This window comes from Pseudophryne corroboree, chromosome 10 (assembly GCF_028390025.1).
Source record: "Pseudophryne corroboree isolate aPseCor3 chromosome 10, aPseCor3.hap2, whole genome shotgun sequence".
Classification (NCBI taxonomy): Eukaryota; Metazoa; Chordata; class Amphibia; order Anura; family Myobatrachidae; genus Pseudophryne; species Pseudophryne corroboree.
In genome coordinates, this window is record NC_086453.1 from 120,430,947 (window position 1) to 120,450,027 (window position 19,081).

Below are 19,081 nucleotides of genomic sequence, written 5' to 3' on the forward strand. Positions count from 1 at the left end.
CTCAGGGCCGGCGCCACCACTAGGCAGCTTTAGGCAGCTGCCTATGGGCGCCGGTCACTTGCGGGCGGCAGCTCGCGCTGCCGATGAACAGTTCTCCTCTTCCTTAAGAGGAATATCATGGGCCTTACTGAGGAGAGGAGCGGAAGACAGTTGCTATAGCAACTGTAACAATATCCGTCAGCACTGCTTACTCTATATGCATTGAGCCGCTGCCGATAGAGTACACTCACACTGTCCGTGCTGCTGGCTGATAACAGTTGGGCGGCCGCGCATCGCGGCATCCCTTTAGCACAGACAGTGTAACCCGCCGGCAGCAGCTCTATGCACCTAAACTAAGCAGCGCTGCCGGATATTGTTACAGTTGCTATAGCAACTGTCTTCCGCTCCTCTCCACAGTAACGCCCGTCATACTCCCGCCCTGCACCACAAGAGCAGACTGCATGGGGAATTCGTGGCAATTGTAAGAACTTCACTTAATGTATAAAGGGTCAGGGTGGGGGAGCATTAAATCTATACAGTAAAGTGGGAGGGTGAGGGTTGAGATTTAAATAAATAAGTGGTAGAGGTGATGGGTTGCTGGAAGAGGGAAAGGAATGACACGCAAAACACTTTAATTCCCCCCCTACAGGTGAGGAGCAGCATTAGTATTTTATTACATAGTGGATGTGTGTGTGTGTGTGTGTGTGTGTGTGTGTGTGTGTGTGTGTGTGTGTGTGTGTGTGTGTGTGTGTGTGTGTGTATATATATATATATATACATATAGTGGTCGAAAGTGGGCCGGTATGCAGCGGTATGGCATACCGGCACTTCTCCACAGACAGGGAAGTTTTTTTTTTTATCACACTTCTGCTATTGCCGAGTGTGCTCATGTTCCCCCCACCGCTGCTCCCAGTCATGGCGGTATGTCCCGGGGCTGTGAGCCACTCTACTCCCCAGCAGTTACGGCGGACACGCAATCCCCCTCCCTCCTCCAGCAGCTGCTCGTACAGAGTACCTCGATTCCTCCAATTACTCAACCGGGTGGCCGCGTCACCATGGGGCTGCATAGACGCTGGCGCTCGGATCCTCCTGCTGCCGGCCTCCTCTTCGGGCTGTGCCTGGGTCCACGCCACGTGACTCCCTTGTTGACAGTGACACCCTGCAGCTCAAGCTAAGGTTGACTGGACATGGCGGTGGTGAGTAACTGCTGGAGAGCCCTGTGCCCTCCTGACCCCCCCCCCATTCCCCATGTGTGCGAACCCTGCCTCTGTGTGTTTGACACTTCGTGCCCCCCTGCCCCCCCCCCCCGCTGCCTTTGTGTGTGTGTCACCCAGTGCTCCCCTACCCCTGTTGCCCTGTGTGATGACACCCTGTGCCCTTATGGTGCTCTGTACACCCGCTGCATGTGTGACACCCTGTCCCCCATGTTTTGGCTCATACCACGTACTATAATGTGAATGTTGGCTCATTCAGTGTGCTATAATGTGAATTTCAGCTCATTCTGTGTGCTATAATGTGAATTTTGGCTCATTCAGTGTACTATAATGTGAATTTCGGCTCATTCCGTGTGCTACAGTGTGAATTTCGGCTCATTCAGTGTGCTATAATGTGAATTTCGGCTCATTCCGTGTGCTACAATGTGAATTTCAGCTCGTACCGTGTGCTATAATGTGAATTTTGGCTCATTCAGTGTGCTATAATGTGAATTTTGGCTCATTCAGTGTGCTATAATGTGAATTTCGGCCTATTCTGCGTGCTACAATGTGAATTTCGGCTCATACCATGTGCTATAATGTGAATTTCGGCTCATTCTGTGTGCTATAATGTGAATTTCGGCTCATTCTGTGTGGTATAATGTGAATTTTGGCTCATCCGTGTGCTATAATGTGAATTTCGGCTCATTCTGTGTGCTATAATGTGAATTTCGGCTCATACCGTGTGCTATAATGTGAATTTCGGATCATACTGTGTGCTATAATGTGCATTTCGGCTCATTCTGTGTGCTATAATGTGAATTTCGGCTCATTCTGTGTGCTATACTGTGAATTTCGGATCATACTGTGTGCTATAATGTGAATTTCGGCTCATTCTGTGTGCTATAATGTGAATTTCGGCTCATACCGTGTGCTATAATGTGAGTTTCGGCTCATTCTGTTTGCTATAATGTGAATTTCAGCTCATACTGGGTGCTGTAATGTGAATTTTGGCTCATACTGTGTGGTATAAAGTGAAAGGGGCAGCAGTACTAGATAGTATAAGGGGTCCTACTACACTGAATGACACCCCCCCCCCCTTTGAGTGGCCACTCCTCCTTTTCCTGGAGCGCACACACCTTAGGCATGCGCATAATTGCAATCTTTACCTTTCCATACATCCACTTCAAAATTTCCACTTCGACCACTGTGTGTGTGTGTGTATGTATATATATCTATATATATATATATATAAATATATAGCCCCTGTCTAAGGTGCCCTGGGCCTCCTGAAGGCTTAATCCAGCAGTTCTTGCGCGCCCTGGGTAGATTGCCTGTAGCATTACAGCAGCAATCTGTCCTGAAGTTCCCACTTAAGGCCCATACACATTAGATGATAAAATGAGCGACGTCGCTCAGGGGAGGGGGAAAATGAGCGACGTCGCTCATTTTATCATTAAGTGTATATGGACATTTAGAGTCAGCTGGATGGGATGTCTTAACAGTAACATGCGATAAAACCTGTTTCCTGGGTTTTACCACATTTCCTGTATGTATTAAGACTTGGTGTGTGGTTTGGGGGGGGCAGTAGGCTGAAATTTTGCCTAGGATGCCGAGAAACCTTGCTCCGGCCCTGCCTACGCTAATCATGGCAAGTGAAGATGCCGACCAGAAAAAGAATATAGACACCCACTGGAGTCATGGCAAAGTCCATAGCATAGACATCCTCGAGTAAGTCTATAGTTATGCAGACTGGATGCGGCATTAGCGACACTGCCACTATATTTCTCTGTGTACATTTTTGCCTGCACTCCCCATTACCACCCCCAGATGGCCCCTTCCTGAAATTCTCGCTGCAAGGAGCATCGTAAAGGTACCTTGACGAATGCGCCATGTGATCACGGTGCATGCGCAGTCTACTGATAATGGCTCAATTGTGTGAACATCAGCATTGCATATAAACATGAGTTAGGCCCTAAGTACTTTCCTGTATCCTATCTCCAGGTAATACAACTATAATAATCTCAGAGTACGTCAATCTGCTAGCAAAATATATTTGGCCCAGTTGCACAGGAGGAAATAATACTTTATTCTAAAAAGAGAGAAAACCCCCTTCGACAGACGTAGCCACACTCCTTGTGGGTACATCTGCCATGGACGGCACTCTCGGTGCCGCTAGGTGTGCCTGCACCTAGCCGTGCCGAGCTGCATATTTAGACGCCCCATTCACTGCGAACGGGGCATGTGTGCCCCCTAGATGCGCACACGATCACACCTAACAATATTGTTAGCCATGACTTAAGGAGAGAGATACAACTGACCATTTTGGGAGCGGGGCTAGGCTCCTCGCATCACTGTTTCCCCCACCCTGTGCGTCAAATTACAGTGAATCACAAGTCCATTGAGAAAAGGATGAGAATTGTGTAACTTTAGCTTCACCTTCTCCATGCATATTTATGATTCCTGGTTTTATCTCCCCATCCTGCCCACTCCACCAGGAAGTGGGCAGGATGCAGGAGATCCACCCACCTTCCAGGGGTGTGGAGGACTACCCAAAATATCGGGAATCTCCTGCACCTTCCGGGAGAGTTAGCAAGTACAATATATGGACACATACACTATGATACAAAAATACAGTATATACCAGTGGTTCCCAAACTGTGTGCCTAGGCACCCTGGGGTGCCGCAAGGTACTTGCAGCAGTGCCTTGGGTTGGTGGTCCAAATCAAATTATTTATGGTTAAAGTGATAGGCAAAACCAGTGCTAGTGGCTGCCAATCATAAAACATGTGGACAATCAGAAGTACAACTGTACACCACCACGTACCTGACCCTAAAGATGACAGGTAGGCACAATTTACTTAATTAAAAAAATAAATGTTCAAAATGTATCAATAAAAAACTTTTATCCTAGGGGTGCAATGAATAAAATGCTAATACTACAGGGTGCCATGATTCAAGAAGATTGGGAATCCCTGTACAGTACTGTATATTAATTTTAGCGTAGATGATTAGAGATCAGGATTTCTAGGGTTACAGTATTTTATTCCCATGCGTGTCAGCATGAGTTATTATAACTGTTTGGTTTTGTTTACTTTACTAGGTGTTGGAGATGTCTGCCCCTTGAGAAAGGAGAATCCCGAGGGCCAGATTTGCCAGAAAGCTTGTGCAATGCACCTTGACTGCCCAAAGAAGAAACAGAGATGCTTGTGTGACGGCGAATGTGGGATGAGCTGTGTCATATGTATGTCTACTTATATAGTTTCAATATATTGCTATAGATTTACTGCATTTTGCATCATTATGACAAATGTAATTTCATTTAAATGAAAAGAAAAGTCAAATTATTTATTTTTGTTCTCTAAACTATTGCCCACTGAGCTCTTGTGCCTGCTTGTTTGTTGTCCCAGGTATATAAAAACCAGTGTTTGCCTGCGGCCTCACTTGAGTGGATGTCTGTTATTGCTCAGCGGAACTAATTTTACAAAGACAGTAGCATACCTCCCAACTTTCTTCTGCTGGAAAGAGGGACACACGCGTGGCCTATGAAAAGGGGGCGTGGCTTCACGGGAGGACCCGCGATCGCGAACCACGCCCCGTTTTCGTCACTGAGGGGGCATGCCCAGCGCTCTGAGAGCTGCTGGCATGCTCCCTCTCCTCCTGTCTCCCCTGAATAGACGCTGTGCGCATGTGCACAGCGTCTATTCACCGCTACTCTGCTAAGCAGGGCAGCGAGAGACAGTGCTTCCCAACTGCCCCCCCCAGCTGCGGGTGGGACAGCGGGATAGTCCCCAAAAAACAGGACTGTCCCGCGAAAATCGTGACAGTTGGGAGGTGTGCAGTAGTGCCATCTAATATTATGACGTATATTTAATATTCTACACATTGATCACAACATTTCTTTTAAAACAATATTTGCAGTTTTTCCTTCAGGGGTTAACACAAAAAGATGCTTGGGGCGGGTGTGGATCATTAGATCGACAGTGTCAAGGTTGACAATATTTAGGTTGACCACTATAGGTCGACAGTCACTAGGTCGACAGGGTTTGAAGGCCGACAGGGTTTCTAGGTTGACATGTTCTAGGTCGACAGGTCATAAGGTCGACATGAGTTTTTCATGTTTTTTTTGGTGTTGTTTTCTATGTACAGTGACCGAGAAGCCCAATTAGTGCACCATGTCCCCTTGCATGGCTCGCTTCGCTCTCCAGGCTTCGGGCAAGGTGCCTCGCTCCGCTACCGCTGCACTCGGCACAGGTTACCATACCCAATCGTAGTCCGCGTGGATCTTTAAGTATGAAAAAGTTCCAAAAAATAAAAAAAAATTGAAAAACTCATGTCGACCTTTTGACCTGTCGACCTAGAACATGTCGACCTAGAAACATGTCGACCTATAGTTGTCGACCTAAATATTGTCGACCTAGGCACTGTCGATCGTCAGATCGGATCGCGCTTGGGGCTACTAACTCGTGAGCAAGCCACGTAAAGCTGCCATGGAAGAAGCAGCTGGTCCTGAGATCTACACCTGCAGACCTGAGCATTTTTGGGGGTGTGCAATATATGTATATGCCTCGCTCATTGATTCCCCTGTATTGTCTCAACCAGGACTGGGTCAAAGAGCTTGGGACTGGTTGTGCTTTTGGGGGTTACCCCAAGAATTTTTTTTTGTAACTTTTTATTACAGACAGAAGCATGCACTGATCTCACTGATCTGTGCATGCTTCTGTCAAACTCACCTATAAAAGCTGGTCTCTTTACTGTATAGGCAATTTTTTGGTCAGGCTTTGGGTACAAGTTTTTTGGCACTCGCACCCTATTACATTGGTCGAGTTTGATGTTTTCCTATGGAAAACATCTGGATGTGAGTTTGCTTGGTGCAGCTTGCGGAATTGCGGGAAACATGCAAGATTGCATATTTCCCAATTCTATTACATTGGTCGAGTTTATAAAATGTGCTAAACTCGCACATTTTGTAAACTTGGACCCTATTACATTGGCCCTGTATCAGCAAATTGATATAGTTCTGCAGACTGAGGGGGTAATTCAGAGTTGATCGCAGCAGCAACTTTGTTAGCAGTTGAGCAAAACCATGCGCACTGCAGGTGGGGGAAATATAACATGCAGGATTGCAGGGAGAGTTAGATTTGGGTGTGGTGTGTTCAAACTGAAATCCAAATTGGAGTGTAAAAATAAAGCAGCCAGTATTTACCCCACACAGAAACAAAATAACCCACCCAAATCTAACTCTCTTGCTGCTTTATTTTTACCTCAATTTGGATTTCAGTTTGAACACACCCCACCCAAATCTAACTCTCTCTGCGCATGTTTTATCTCAACCCCCCCCACCCTCCCCCCCATCCCCCTGATGTGCACATGGGGGGTAATTCCAAGTTGATCACAGCAGTTGGGCAAAACCATGTGCACTGCAGGGGGGGCATATATAACATTTGCAGAGAGAGTTAGATTTGGGTGAGTTATTTTGTTTCTGTGCAGGGTAAATACTGGCTGCTTTATTTTTACATTGCAATTTAGATTGCAGATTGAACTCACCACACCCAAATCTATCTCTCTCTGCACATGTTATATCTGCCTCCACTGCAGTGCACATGGGCCCTCATTCCGAGTTGATCGCTCGGTATTTTTCATCGCATCGCAGTGAAATTCCGCTTAGTACGCATGCGCAATATTCGCACTGCGACTGCGCCAAGTAATTTGACAATGGAGATAGTATTTTTACTCACGGCTTTTTCATCGCTCCGGCGATCGTAATGTGATTGACAGGAAATGGGTGTTACTGGGCGGAAACAGGCCGTTTTATGGGCGTGCGTGAAAAAACGCTACCGTTTCCGGAAAAAACGCAGGAGTGGCCGGGGAAACGGGGGAGTGTCTGGGCGAACGCTGGGTGTGTTTGTGACGTCAAAACAGGAACGACAAGCACTGAACTGATCGCACAGGCAGAGTAAGTCTGAAGCTACTCTGAAACTGCTAAGTAGTTAGTAATCGCAATATTGCGAATACATCGGTCGCAATTTTAAGAAGCTAAGATTCACTCCCAGTAGGCGGCGGCTTAGCGTGTGTAACTCTGCTAAAATCGCCTTGCGAGCGATCAACTCGGAATGAGGGCCATGGTTTTGCCCAACTGCTAACAAAGTTCCTGCTCCAATCAACTCAGAATTACCCCCTTGGTTTTGCCCAACTGCTAACAAATTTGCTGCTGCGATCAACTCTGAATTAGGCCCTGAGTGTTACTATTCTTTGGACGTGTTTTGTTTATTGCTATGTAACTATAACAAATTGCTTGTTTGATCATTCAGCCAAAACAAGCCGTGTTTTCTATCTGCCCTTTGATCTTTCCCAGAAAATGAATAGGAAGCTGGTTATATTTAATCTGAGATTCCTGATTTTCAAATGGTAGAAGGCATATACTCATATCCAAACTATGGGGTAAATTTACTAAGATTCGTATTTTCCCGTTTCAGGTCAAAGTTCAATCACGAATGACATCGAAAGTGTAAAACTGCAACTTTTTGAATTTATTACGACTAATTTACTAAGCTGTCGTATTCGGATTATTCTTCTGCTCCGATGTCGATGTCATTCGTGTTTTTATTTTTATTTTTACGGCAGTGATTAGCAAAACACTGCCGACTTTTTAAAAATGAATCTCGGCCGGATCTGTGTGATCCGTGCTGGGGTTCATTTTTTTTTTTTTTTTAAATTAAACCCTGTAAAATCACCCAAAAAAAATGCGTGGGGTCCCCCCTCCTAAGCATAACCAGCCTCGGGCTCTTTGAGCCGATCCTGGTTGCAAAAATATGGGGGGGAAAATGACAGGGGTTCCCCCATATTTAAGCAACCAGCATCGGGCTCTGCGCCTGGTCCTGGTTCCAAAAATACAGGGGACAAAAAGAGTAGGGGTCCCTCGTATTTTTAAAACCAGCACCGGGCTCCACTAGCTGGACAGATAATGCCACAGCCGGGGGTCACTTTTATATAGTGCCCTGCGGCCGTGGCATCAAAAATCCAACTAGTCACCCCTGGCCGGGGTACCCTGGGGGAGTGGGGACCCCTTCAATCAAGGGGTCCCCCCCCCAGCCACCCAAGGGCCAGGGGTGAAGCCCGAGGCTGTCCCCCCCATCCAATTGGCTGCGGATGGGGGGCTGATAGCCTTTTGTCAAAATGAAAAGATATTGTTTTTAGTAGCAGTACTACAAGTCCCAGCAAGCCTCCCCCGCATGCTGGTACTTGGAGAACCACAAGTACCAGCATGCGGCGGAAAAACGGGCCCGCTGGTACCTGTAGTACTACTACTAAAAAAATACCCAAATAAACACAAGACACACACACCTTGAAAGTAAAGATTTATTACATACATCCACACAAACATATACACATACTTACCTTATGTTCACACGCAGGTCGGTCCTCTTCTCCAGTAGAATCCAAGGGGTACCTGTTGAAAAAATTCTACTCACCAGATCCAGGGTCCCAGGCTCCTCGTCGCATCCTTTTGTAATCCACGTACTTGAATAAAATAACAAAACGGAGACCCGAGCCACGAACTGAAAGGGGCCCCATGTTTTCACATGGGACTCCTTTCCCCGAATGCCAGAAACCCACTCTGACTTCTGTCTAAGTGGGTTTCTTCAGCCAATCAGGGAGCGCCACGTTGTAGCACTCTCCTGATCGGCTGTGTGCTCCTGTACTGAGTGACAGGCGGCACACGGCAGTGTTACAATGTAGCGCCTATGCGCTCCATTGTAACCAATGGTGGGAACTTTCTGCCCTGCGGTTTACCTAAAGTGACGTCACCGCTGAGCAGAAAGTTCCCACCATTGGTTACAATGGAGCGCATAGGCGCTACATTGTAACACTGCCGCGTGCTGCCTGTCAGTCAGTACAGGAGCACACAGCCGATCAGGAGAGTGCTACAACGTGGCGCTCCCTGATTGGCTGAAGAAACCCACTTAGACAGAAGTCAGAGTGGGTTTCTGGCATTCGGGGAAAGGAGTCCCATGTGAAAACATGGGGCCCCTTTCAGTTCGTGGCTCGGGTCTCCGTTTTGTTATTTTATTCAAGTACGTGGATTACAAAAGAATGCGACGAGGAGCCTGGGACCCTGGATCTGGTGAGTAGAATTTTTTCAACAGGTACCCCTTGGATTCTACTGGAGAAGAGGACCGACCTGCGTGTGAACATAAGGTAAGTATGTGTATATGTTTGTGTGGATGTATGTAATAAATCTTTACTTTCAAGGTGTGTGTGTCTTGTGTTTATTTGGGTATTTTTTTAGTAGTAGTACTACAGGTACCAGCGGGCCCGTTTTTCCGCCGCATGCTGGTACTTGTGGTTCTCCAAATACCAGCATGCGGGGGAGGCTTGCTGGGACTTGTAGTACTGCTACTAAAAACAATATCTTTTCATTTTGACAAAAGGCTATCAGCCCCCCATCCGCAGCCAATTGGATGGGGGGGACAGCCTCGGGCTTCACCCCTGGCCCTTGGGTGGCTGGGGGGGGGGACCCCTTGATTGAAGGGGTCCCCACTCCCCCAGGGTACCCCGGCCAGGGGTGACTAGTTGGATTTTTGATGCCACGGCCGCAGGGCACTATATAAAAGTGACCCCCGGCTGTGGCATTATCTGTCCAGCTAGTGGAGCCCGGTGCTGGTTTTAAAAATACGGGGGACCCCTACTCTTTTTGTCCCCAGTATTTTTGGAACCAGGACCAGGCGCAGAGCCCGATGCTGGTTGCTTAAATATGGGGGAACCCCTGTCAATTTTTTCACCATATTTCTGCAACCAGGAACGGCTCAAAGAGCCCGAGGCTGGTTATGCTTAGGAGGGGGGACCCCACGCAATTTTTTTTGAGAAAATAATCACTTTCCCACCCCTTCCCACTGATATACATGCACGGATCTCATGGATCCGTGCATGCCTATCCAATCACGGATAAAAAAAGCAGGTCTGTTTTTTTTAAGCACTTTTTTACGAGTTGTAATTTTTCACGGCAGTGTTTTGTTTTTTTTTGCTTTGCACTTCTTAGTAAATGACCGAGATTCATACTTAAACAGCCGCGTTTTGACCGATGGTGTATTCATTCGTGATTTTTTTCCTAGGACTTCCAAATATTACGAATGCCCTCATCACTGCCGTGATTTGAGTTTAGTAAATTACCGAGATGACACTTTGATGAAAAAACGGCATCTCGGTCAAAATCGGGACCTTAGTAAATTTACCCGTATGAATGGTATTTTTTTTCTTCTGAAGTGCACAAAAAGAAGGTAGCACCACCTTGTGACAGCTATAAAAAAAACAAGCTTGATATAAATAATGTCTGCAACCGTCATTCAGGACTGTAAACTAAGTCTGTTTAATAGAAAAACACATACATTTATGACCAGCAGTAGTGATAGCCAAAATACAATCTACCTTATTTGTAGGATATCTTGCAAAAGGATGTAGTTACATCGCCGGCAGTTCGGATCCTGGTGGTCAGGATAACCGATGCCGGAATCCCGACCACTGACAATGCTGCCAGCAGGAATCACAACTAAGAGGGGCTATTCCCACTCGTGGGTGTCCACTACACCCACAGAGTGGGAATAGAGCCAACAGCGTACCATACCCAACACCTTGTAAAGATTCAAAAGAATGATTTAGAAATACAGAAAGTAATCAATTCCATTGTGCAAAGTGATTAAAAAAATATTTATAACCAGATGTCCTGCTTCTCTGAAAAATCTTCAAAACCGGAGACTATTTGCTAGCTTGTAGTCATGAAAGGCATTGAGAACTGCTACCTGGAACTGTATTGCACTGTATGTAAGACCAGTGTTATCTCCTGCCTGTAGAAAGTCTACAGTTACTTAAAGAGAGAGACATAGAATTTGATGGCAAATAAGGAACCACTTGGCCCATCTAGTGCAGGTCTATCTCATCTATGTTCCAACAAAAAATGTCCTCCAAACCCTGAAGTAGATCTTAAATGGGATTCAGTATGCATTACCGGCGGACGGGATGCCGTCTGCGACAGCGGCATCCCGCCCACCAGAATGCTGGCTGCGGGGCGAGCGCTAACAGTTCCCTTACGGGCTCGATGCGCTCGACACGCTGTGGGCTCGGTGGCTTGCCACGCCCGCCACATGATCTATTTCCACTATATGTGTGTCATGGACACCCATGAGTGGGAATAGTCCTGCTGCATCGGGATTCCGGCTGGCGGCATTGCCAGCTGTCGGAATTCAGGCGTCTGTATCCTGACAACAGCCAGCAAATTGACTGTATCCCCTTAAATGTTATTGTTCTTTTACTACTAAGAAAGAATACCTGAGAGTCTCTTATCTTTGAGAATGCTCTAATTAACATCCAGGGTGCAAAGTGAAGCACATTCTGAATACAATACTGGTCCCTGGAACAATAGATGCTTTTTGCCAATGTTCTCACTCTGTCAGCTGCATTTTACTGCAGGTCATAAATTTAAAAAATTCCAAAATATATCCTTTGTTCAGATACCATTCTCTTTGGTGTAGTTTTAGCTACCTCATGACATTGGCAATGGTTTTACATGCTCACATCAGGTGAATACATTTATACTGTAAACTTTAACAATGAGTCCCAAACAATATACTGTATTTCTGGAGATTAGCGCATGCACACTACAATAATCACACATGCACAGTAGAGTCTACTGAGGAGATCTGCTAGTGAGAGGCAGCACATACACCTTTCAGATGGAGATAGTGATGATGGAAGGTTGAGTTGTATACACTAGTTCTTTTGTAAAGCACTCACTGGGTGGTTGATACCCGTATTGCAATTGCTGTTGTTTGGGCTTGCATTGTTGGGGATGCACTGTTTAGGAGCTGTCTTTTCTTTGGCACACTGGGGGTCATTCCGAGTTGATCGCTAGCTGGCGTTGTTCGCAGCGTAGCGATCAGGCTAAAAATCGGCATTTCTGCGCATGCATATGGGGCGCAGTGCACACGCGTGACGTAGTTTCACAAAAAACTATGCAGTTTCACACAAGGCTGAGCGACTCTTTTCAGTCGCTCTGCTGATCGGTGAGTGATTGACAGGAATGGGGCGTTTCTGGGAGGTAACTGACAATTTTCCGGGAGTGTGCTAAAAAACGCAGGCGTGTCAGATAAAAACACAGGCATGCCTGGGGAAACGGGGGAGTGGCTGGCCAGACGCAGGGCGTGTTTGTGACGTCAATACAGGAACTAAATAGACTGAAGTGATCGCAAGGTAGGAGTAGGTCTGCAGCTACTCTGAAACTGCTTGAAAAAAATTCTGCACTATTCTGCTAACCTTTAGTTCCCACTTCTGCTAAGCTAAGATACACTCCCAGAGGGAGGCGGCTTAGCGTTTGCACTGCTGCTAAAAGCAGCTAGCGAGCGATCAACTCGGAATGAGAGCCACAGTTCCTTCTATCCTTTCCCCAGGTGATAGTTTATGGTAGATTACATTAAATAATATGTAAGTGTAAATTTTGGGGATGTAGTAGGAATCCCAATGCGCATAATGCCAGCTGATGCTCAAGGTGAGTATTATGGTTAGAGTAAGTTTTAGGGTTAGACACTGGTAGGGATGTTTTGGGTTAGGCTGCTGGAAGGGTGAGTTAGGGATAGGGTTAAAATACTCACAGTGATCCGTCAGAATTCTGAGTGTCGGGATTTCACTGTCGATCTCAACCGCCAGTATTTCGATACCAACACTCATTTTCCTGTTTTATTTAACCAGTTTTGCATTTATATTTCTGTATTATTTATTTATTACCAGTTATTTATAAAGCGCACACATATTCCGCAGCGCTTTACAGAGAATATTTGCCCATTCACATCAGTCCCTGCCCCAGTGTCACAATCTATATTCCCTATCACATGTACATATAGACACATTCATGCTAGGGTTAATTTTGTTGGGAGCCAATTACCCTAGCAGTATATTTTTGGATTGTGGGAGGAAACCGGAATACCCGGAGGAAACCCACGCAAGTACGGGAAGAATATACACAGTTAGGGCCATGGTGGAAATTGAACGCATGACCTCAGTGCTGTGAGGCAGTAATGCCAACCATTACACCATCCGTACTGCCCATACTGTATGTCAATCTGTTAACACTATTTTTATTTATCAAGCATTGTGACTTTTTCTTATATGACATTCCATTTAATAATGGTATCTTTTTGTATTTTTAAAGAAGTTGGCACCACCAGCAGGAGGTAAGAGCGAAGGGCACTAACGGGGCTCTAAAACGGGCACTAACGGGCTTCAATATGTCACTGCTTCAGAATAAAGTGTAGTCTCCTCACAGAATCTCATGAGTGCTTCCTTCACCACCTTATCCATTGGATTCTTTAAGATTCCAATATCACCACAAACAACAATTTACCATGTTAAAAATAATAATACTATATATATATATATATATATATATATATATGTGTACACTGCTCAAACAAATAAAGGGAACACTAAAATAACACATCGTAGATCTGAATGAATGAAATATTCTTATTAAATACTTTGTTCTTTACATAGTTGAATGTGATGACAACAAAATCACACAAAAATTATCAATGGAAATCAAATTTATTAACCCATGGAGGTCTGGATTTGGAGTCACCCTCAAAATTAAAGTGGAAAAACACACTACAGGCTGATCCAACTTTGATGTAATGTCCTTAAAACAAGTCAAAATGAGGCTCAGTAGTGTGTGTGGCCTCCTCGTGCCTGTATGACCTCCCTACAACCCACACAAGTGGCTCAGGTAGTGCAGCTCTTCCAGGATGGCACATCAATGCGAGCTGTGGCAAGAAGGTTTGCTGTGTCTATCAGCGTAGTGTCCAGAGCATGGAGGCGCTACCAGGAGACAGGCCAGTACATCAGGAGACGTGGAGGAGGCCGTAGGAGGGCAACAACCCAGCAGCTGGACAGCTACCTCCGCCTTTGTGCAAGGAAGAACAGGAGGAGCACTGCCTGAGCCCTGCAAAATGACCTCCAGCAAGCCACAAATGTGCATGTGTCTACTCAAACGATCAGAAACAGACTCCATGAGTGTGGTATGAGGGCCCGACGTCCACAGGTGGGGGTTGTGCTTACAGCCCAACACCGTGCAGGACGTTTGGCATTTGACAGAGAACACCAAGATTGGCAAATTCGCCACTGGCGCCCTGTGCTCTTCACAGATGAAAGCAGGTTCTCACTGAGCACATGTGACAGACGTGACAGAGTCTGGAGACGCTAAGGAGAACGTTCAGGAGCCTGCAACATCCTCCAGCATGAACGGTTTGGCAGTGGGCCAGTAATGGTGTGGGGTGGCATTTCTTTGGGGGGCCGCACAGCCCTCCATGTGCTCGCCAGAGGTAGCCTGACTGCCATTAGGTACCGAGATGAGAGCCTCAGACCCCTTGTGAGACCATATGCTGGTGCGGTTGGCCCTGGGTTCCTCCTAATGCAAGACAATGCTAGACCTCATGTGGCTGGAGTGTGTCAGCAGTTCCTGCAAGACGAAGGTATAGATGCTATGGACTGGCCCGCCCGTTACCCAGACCTGAATCCAATTGAGCACATCTGGAACATCATGTCTCGCTCCATCCACCAATGCCACGTTGCACTACAGACTGTCCAGGAGGTGGCGGATGCTTTAGTCCAGGTCTGGGAGGAGAGCCCTCAGGAGACCATCCGCCACCTCATCAGGAGCATGCTCAGGCATTGTAGGGAGGTCATACAGGCACAAGGAGGCCACACACACTACTGAGCCTCATTTTGACTTGTTTTAAGGACATTACATCAAAGTTGGATCAGCCTGTAGTGTGTTTTTCCACTTTAATTTTGAGGGTGACTCCAAATCCAGACCTCCATGGGTTAATACATTTGATTTCCATTGATAATTTTTGTGTGATTTTGTTGTCAGCACATTCAACTATGTAAAGAACAAAGTATTTAATAAGAATATTTCATTCATTCAGATCTAGGATGTGTTAATTTAGTGTTCCCTTTATTTTTTTGAGCAGTGTATATATATATATATATATATATATATATGCAACAAAAAGCCTATTTCTTGCCCTGGTGTTCTCTGAGGTAATCCTATTGTAACATCACTTCTCCTCCCAAAAACCATAAATAGATATCTAATGTGCTATGCACCAGTAGTTGTGCTGCGACTGATCAATGCATGACTTAGGACCTAATTCAGACCTGATCGCTCCTCTGAGTTTTTGCAGAGAGCTGCGATCAGATAGCTGCCGCCCATAGAGAGTGAAAACCTGCCCCATGCAAGTGTGCGAATGCATGCGTATGCCGTGCAGACAGCAGACAGCTGCAAATCCGTTCGCAACTCGCTCACCATCGAACGATTTTTCCAGTCTGTGCAGTCTGTGTGTAGCCCAGGACTTAATCCTACAGTGCAAAAGACACAGGCTGATCGGGGCCCGGAGCTGATGCCACACACCCTCCCAGAAAACGCTTAGGAGTGCCTGCGTTTTCCCTGACACTCCCAGAAAATGGCCAGGTACCACCCCCAAATGTCCGCTTCCTGTCAATTAATTTGTGTACACCTAGCGATCGAAATTTTCGCACCATTCTTTTGCAGTTTGGCCTTGCACCTGCGCATTGCAGTGCATACGCATGTGCAGTTGTTCGATAATCGCCCGTCATGCGAAATCGCACAACAGCAGTCAGGTCTGAATTAGTCCCCTGGCTTAATCCCTTGCATGTCAGTCATGTGACCACCTCCCCAGTGCCCATACAGGAAGAAATAACTGAAGCACAAAGCTGTAGGAGTAATAACAATGGTGTTGTATACAGATTCCCTAAATTAAATAAGTCATTTTCTGTATGGCTCCCAAACAGAGATGCAATACTGATAAGATGGGCTGGTTATAAATGAAGATCTCCTCTATTATACTAAATAGTATAAAGGTATTTGTTCTGGAAAGCATCACAATACTATACACATTGCCTCTTGGAATTACTTACATCATTTTCCAGCATGCCATTATTTACATATTACTTTCATTTCCTTCGTTATAATACTAATGTGCTCCAGGCACTGGACGGGGTCATAGCGCTAGCTCATTACTACAGTGAGATGAATTGCCCCTGCAATTTAACAACCGAACAACATGATAACAATACTGTAATACAACTACACTGCAGAAAGAGATATATCATACATAGTAGGGAAGTTCATGAATAAAATATCACGTTAAAGGACATTTTTGTGCCATGGGAAATTCACTGAAAGATTAGAGTCTAGTAAATGCTTATCACAGAAAAACATCGGCCTAACTCCGTGCACACATGTTGCAGAGGAGGGCATTGCGGAACCCAGATGCTCTGTCTGTTAAATGACTTTTATCACCAAAGGGAAGGTGACCAGATGGTGCTGTTTCCTCTAATATCATCACACATATGACTTATTAAAGGTGCAAGCTGCCCTAAAATGATTGTGTTCTCACACAGAGCACATGAAAACTGTTACAATACAACACCTTCAGAGCACCATAAAACCCAACGAGAAGCCTGGATGTAAAATGGAATGCTTCGTCCTTGCATCTTGCAGACAGTGACAGTGATGGCTGTGGCAGTGCAGAAAATGTTTCATGACCTGTTTTATGACATGCTTGCTATGACTGATATCACTGACATGTCATTTCACACTTTTGAATTTAATAATCGGAACAGTGAATTCCTTTTAAGTAGAATGTGAGAAACCCATCACTCTGATCCATGAAGCATTAGGCAGCCCCTTACTTATTGCAAGGCAGTGTAAAACGGAGAGCCTCTACTGTATTCCCCTGACCGCAGCGCAACCTCTAAGTACAATCTTTAGACAACAGGAAGGATTAAGGCGCCTTTTCCCATTCGGAAGAAGACTCTTAAATCAAGGAAAAATGGGTATTTTAGCTGGAGATAGGGCTATTCTCTAAGCATTGAAGACGGCAAAAGTTGTCAAAGAGCATTGCCAGTGATAGCCTTTGCCAGACGCCTCCGGTGATATCTTCTCCATGCAATGGGAAAGCCGATTTAACAAGGATACCACCAATCAGCATGGAGATAGCAGGGGGTTATATGGGTTGGGTATGATATGCCGGCGGTCGGGATGCTGGCGGTTAGAAGACATTCCGATGGTGAGAATCCCAACAGGCTAGGTAAGTATACTTACATTCACCCTGTGCCCCCCTAACCCTCCCTTTCTGCAGCCTAAACCTAACCTTTTCCCCCACATCCTAACCATAACCCTCCTCAGTGGTGTTTAACCTTTCCCCTGCAGCCTAAACCTGACCACCCTGTAAACGCTAGTTTACTTACAAGACTAAAAAGCATATACCTTAAACACATTTGATACACTTTAATATTAAGCCGCTGCGGCCGCGGTAATTAACCATTCACCTTTATGTTATTCACAATCCTTACGTACACAAAGTCGCACAGTGTACGCACTCTGCGTAGTACGCCTAAAGGGCGTAGTGACTACACAGTTTGCGTACACAGGCCTATACGCTGTTAGCACAATGCAACAGACCAAGTGGCTCAAAATACACTCTAATACCTCAGCAGGGAAAGGAAACACGACACCAGTTTGTATTTAAAATGCCGGGTTCTGACACCACAAAATATTATTACTGAAAGGGGGTTACAATAACAAAGCAATACAATACAATAGAATAATGGCTACAGTCAATGGTACATACTTGTTTGGTTTTTTGCCTGCGCTACCCAGTCTGGTCCTCAGTCATCTGGATAGATAACCTTTAGAGTCTGTGATAGTGACCTGGCATGCAGCTGGCTCTTTATACAGTAGATCAAAATATAATACAATAGACACTGTGTGCTCTTCTTCCATTGGTTCGGGGGTGGGACATATCCTGTGCACCGGGGATCATTGGTCAGCTCAAGAAGTGGGCGATGGCTAAGACTTGAGATGTGATTTCTGTTGTTTGCATCTGAGTTCCCGCCCCATGACCAGTTAAACCCATCACATTAATTATACTTAAATCTGGTATTATTAATAACTTAATGTGGTAATATATGATAATATTCTTATTCCCACCAGATTAATGTTTACGTGACTCTGAACAATATGATCCCACACATGATATGATTATCTATTTCCATCCTCAAGATATACATATATCCACATACTCATATATATATATATATATATATATATATACATACACACACACACATACTCCTGCTATTACAATTTGTTAGGAATTTTTTATATATATATATATATATATATATATATATATATATATATATCTCCAAGAGTTTAGACTATGAATGTTAATACCTCAGATTTCTAAATGTCTGGTTTGTATTTTTGTTAGCTATTGCTAATTGAGTTTCTCCTCAACCTAGGTTCCTGGGTATTGTCTCTTTGTTTTGTCTTCAGGTAAGACAATGACAATCCAGTACTTATTGCTTTCAATAGAAACTAGGCTACCCTAGGATAATAGGAGTGAACAAAGGTATCTGCCTTCTTCATAGAATTTCAAAGCTTTGTGTAAATAAGGCCATTGTATTTTATTCTCTGGGAGTTTAATTTATGTGTGACCGATCTTCATGCTATTTAGAAGAGGAAGCAGACAGTGGGGTATTTATGCAATATATGGATTAGATATATGATATGTCTTTTGTGGCTTTTCCATGCGAGTACAAACTCCACTGTAATTACTTATACCACGCTCTAATGCACAGGACCGCGGAAGCGACCATACGCAAATTGCGAATATGTGCACGCACGGCCGACTACGTATGCACACGGAGGCCATCTATGTGGTGTTTGTACGAAATGTGTGTGCTGTAATATTTTCTGACTTCAACAACCCCCGCTCCACGGCTTACCTGTCTGCACCCCCGGCAAACCCTTGTTCGGGATCCTGGCGGTCTGGATT

At 45.2% G+C, this 19,081-nt stretch overlaps 1 protein-coding gene across 1 annotated transcript in view; it reads left to right on the top strand.

Annotated features, from left to right (window-relative positions):
* Positions 1-19,081, top strand: part of LOC134966202 (beta-2-glycoprotein 1-like) — a 96,817-nt gene that overhangs the window by 48,946 nt on the left and 28,790 nt on the right. Inside the window, exon 2 of the mRNA XM_063942767.1 lies at positions 4,276-4,416. Within this exon, the coding sequence (XP_063798837.1) occupies positions 4,276-4,416 (141 nt within the window). The remainder of the gene's footprint in view (positions 1-4,275; positions 4,417-19,081) is intronic.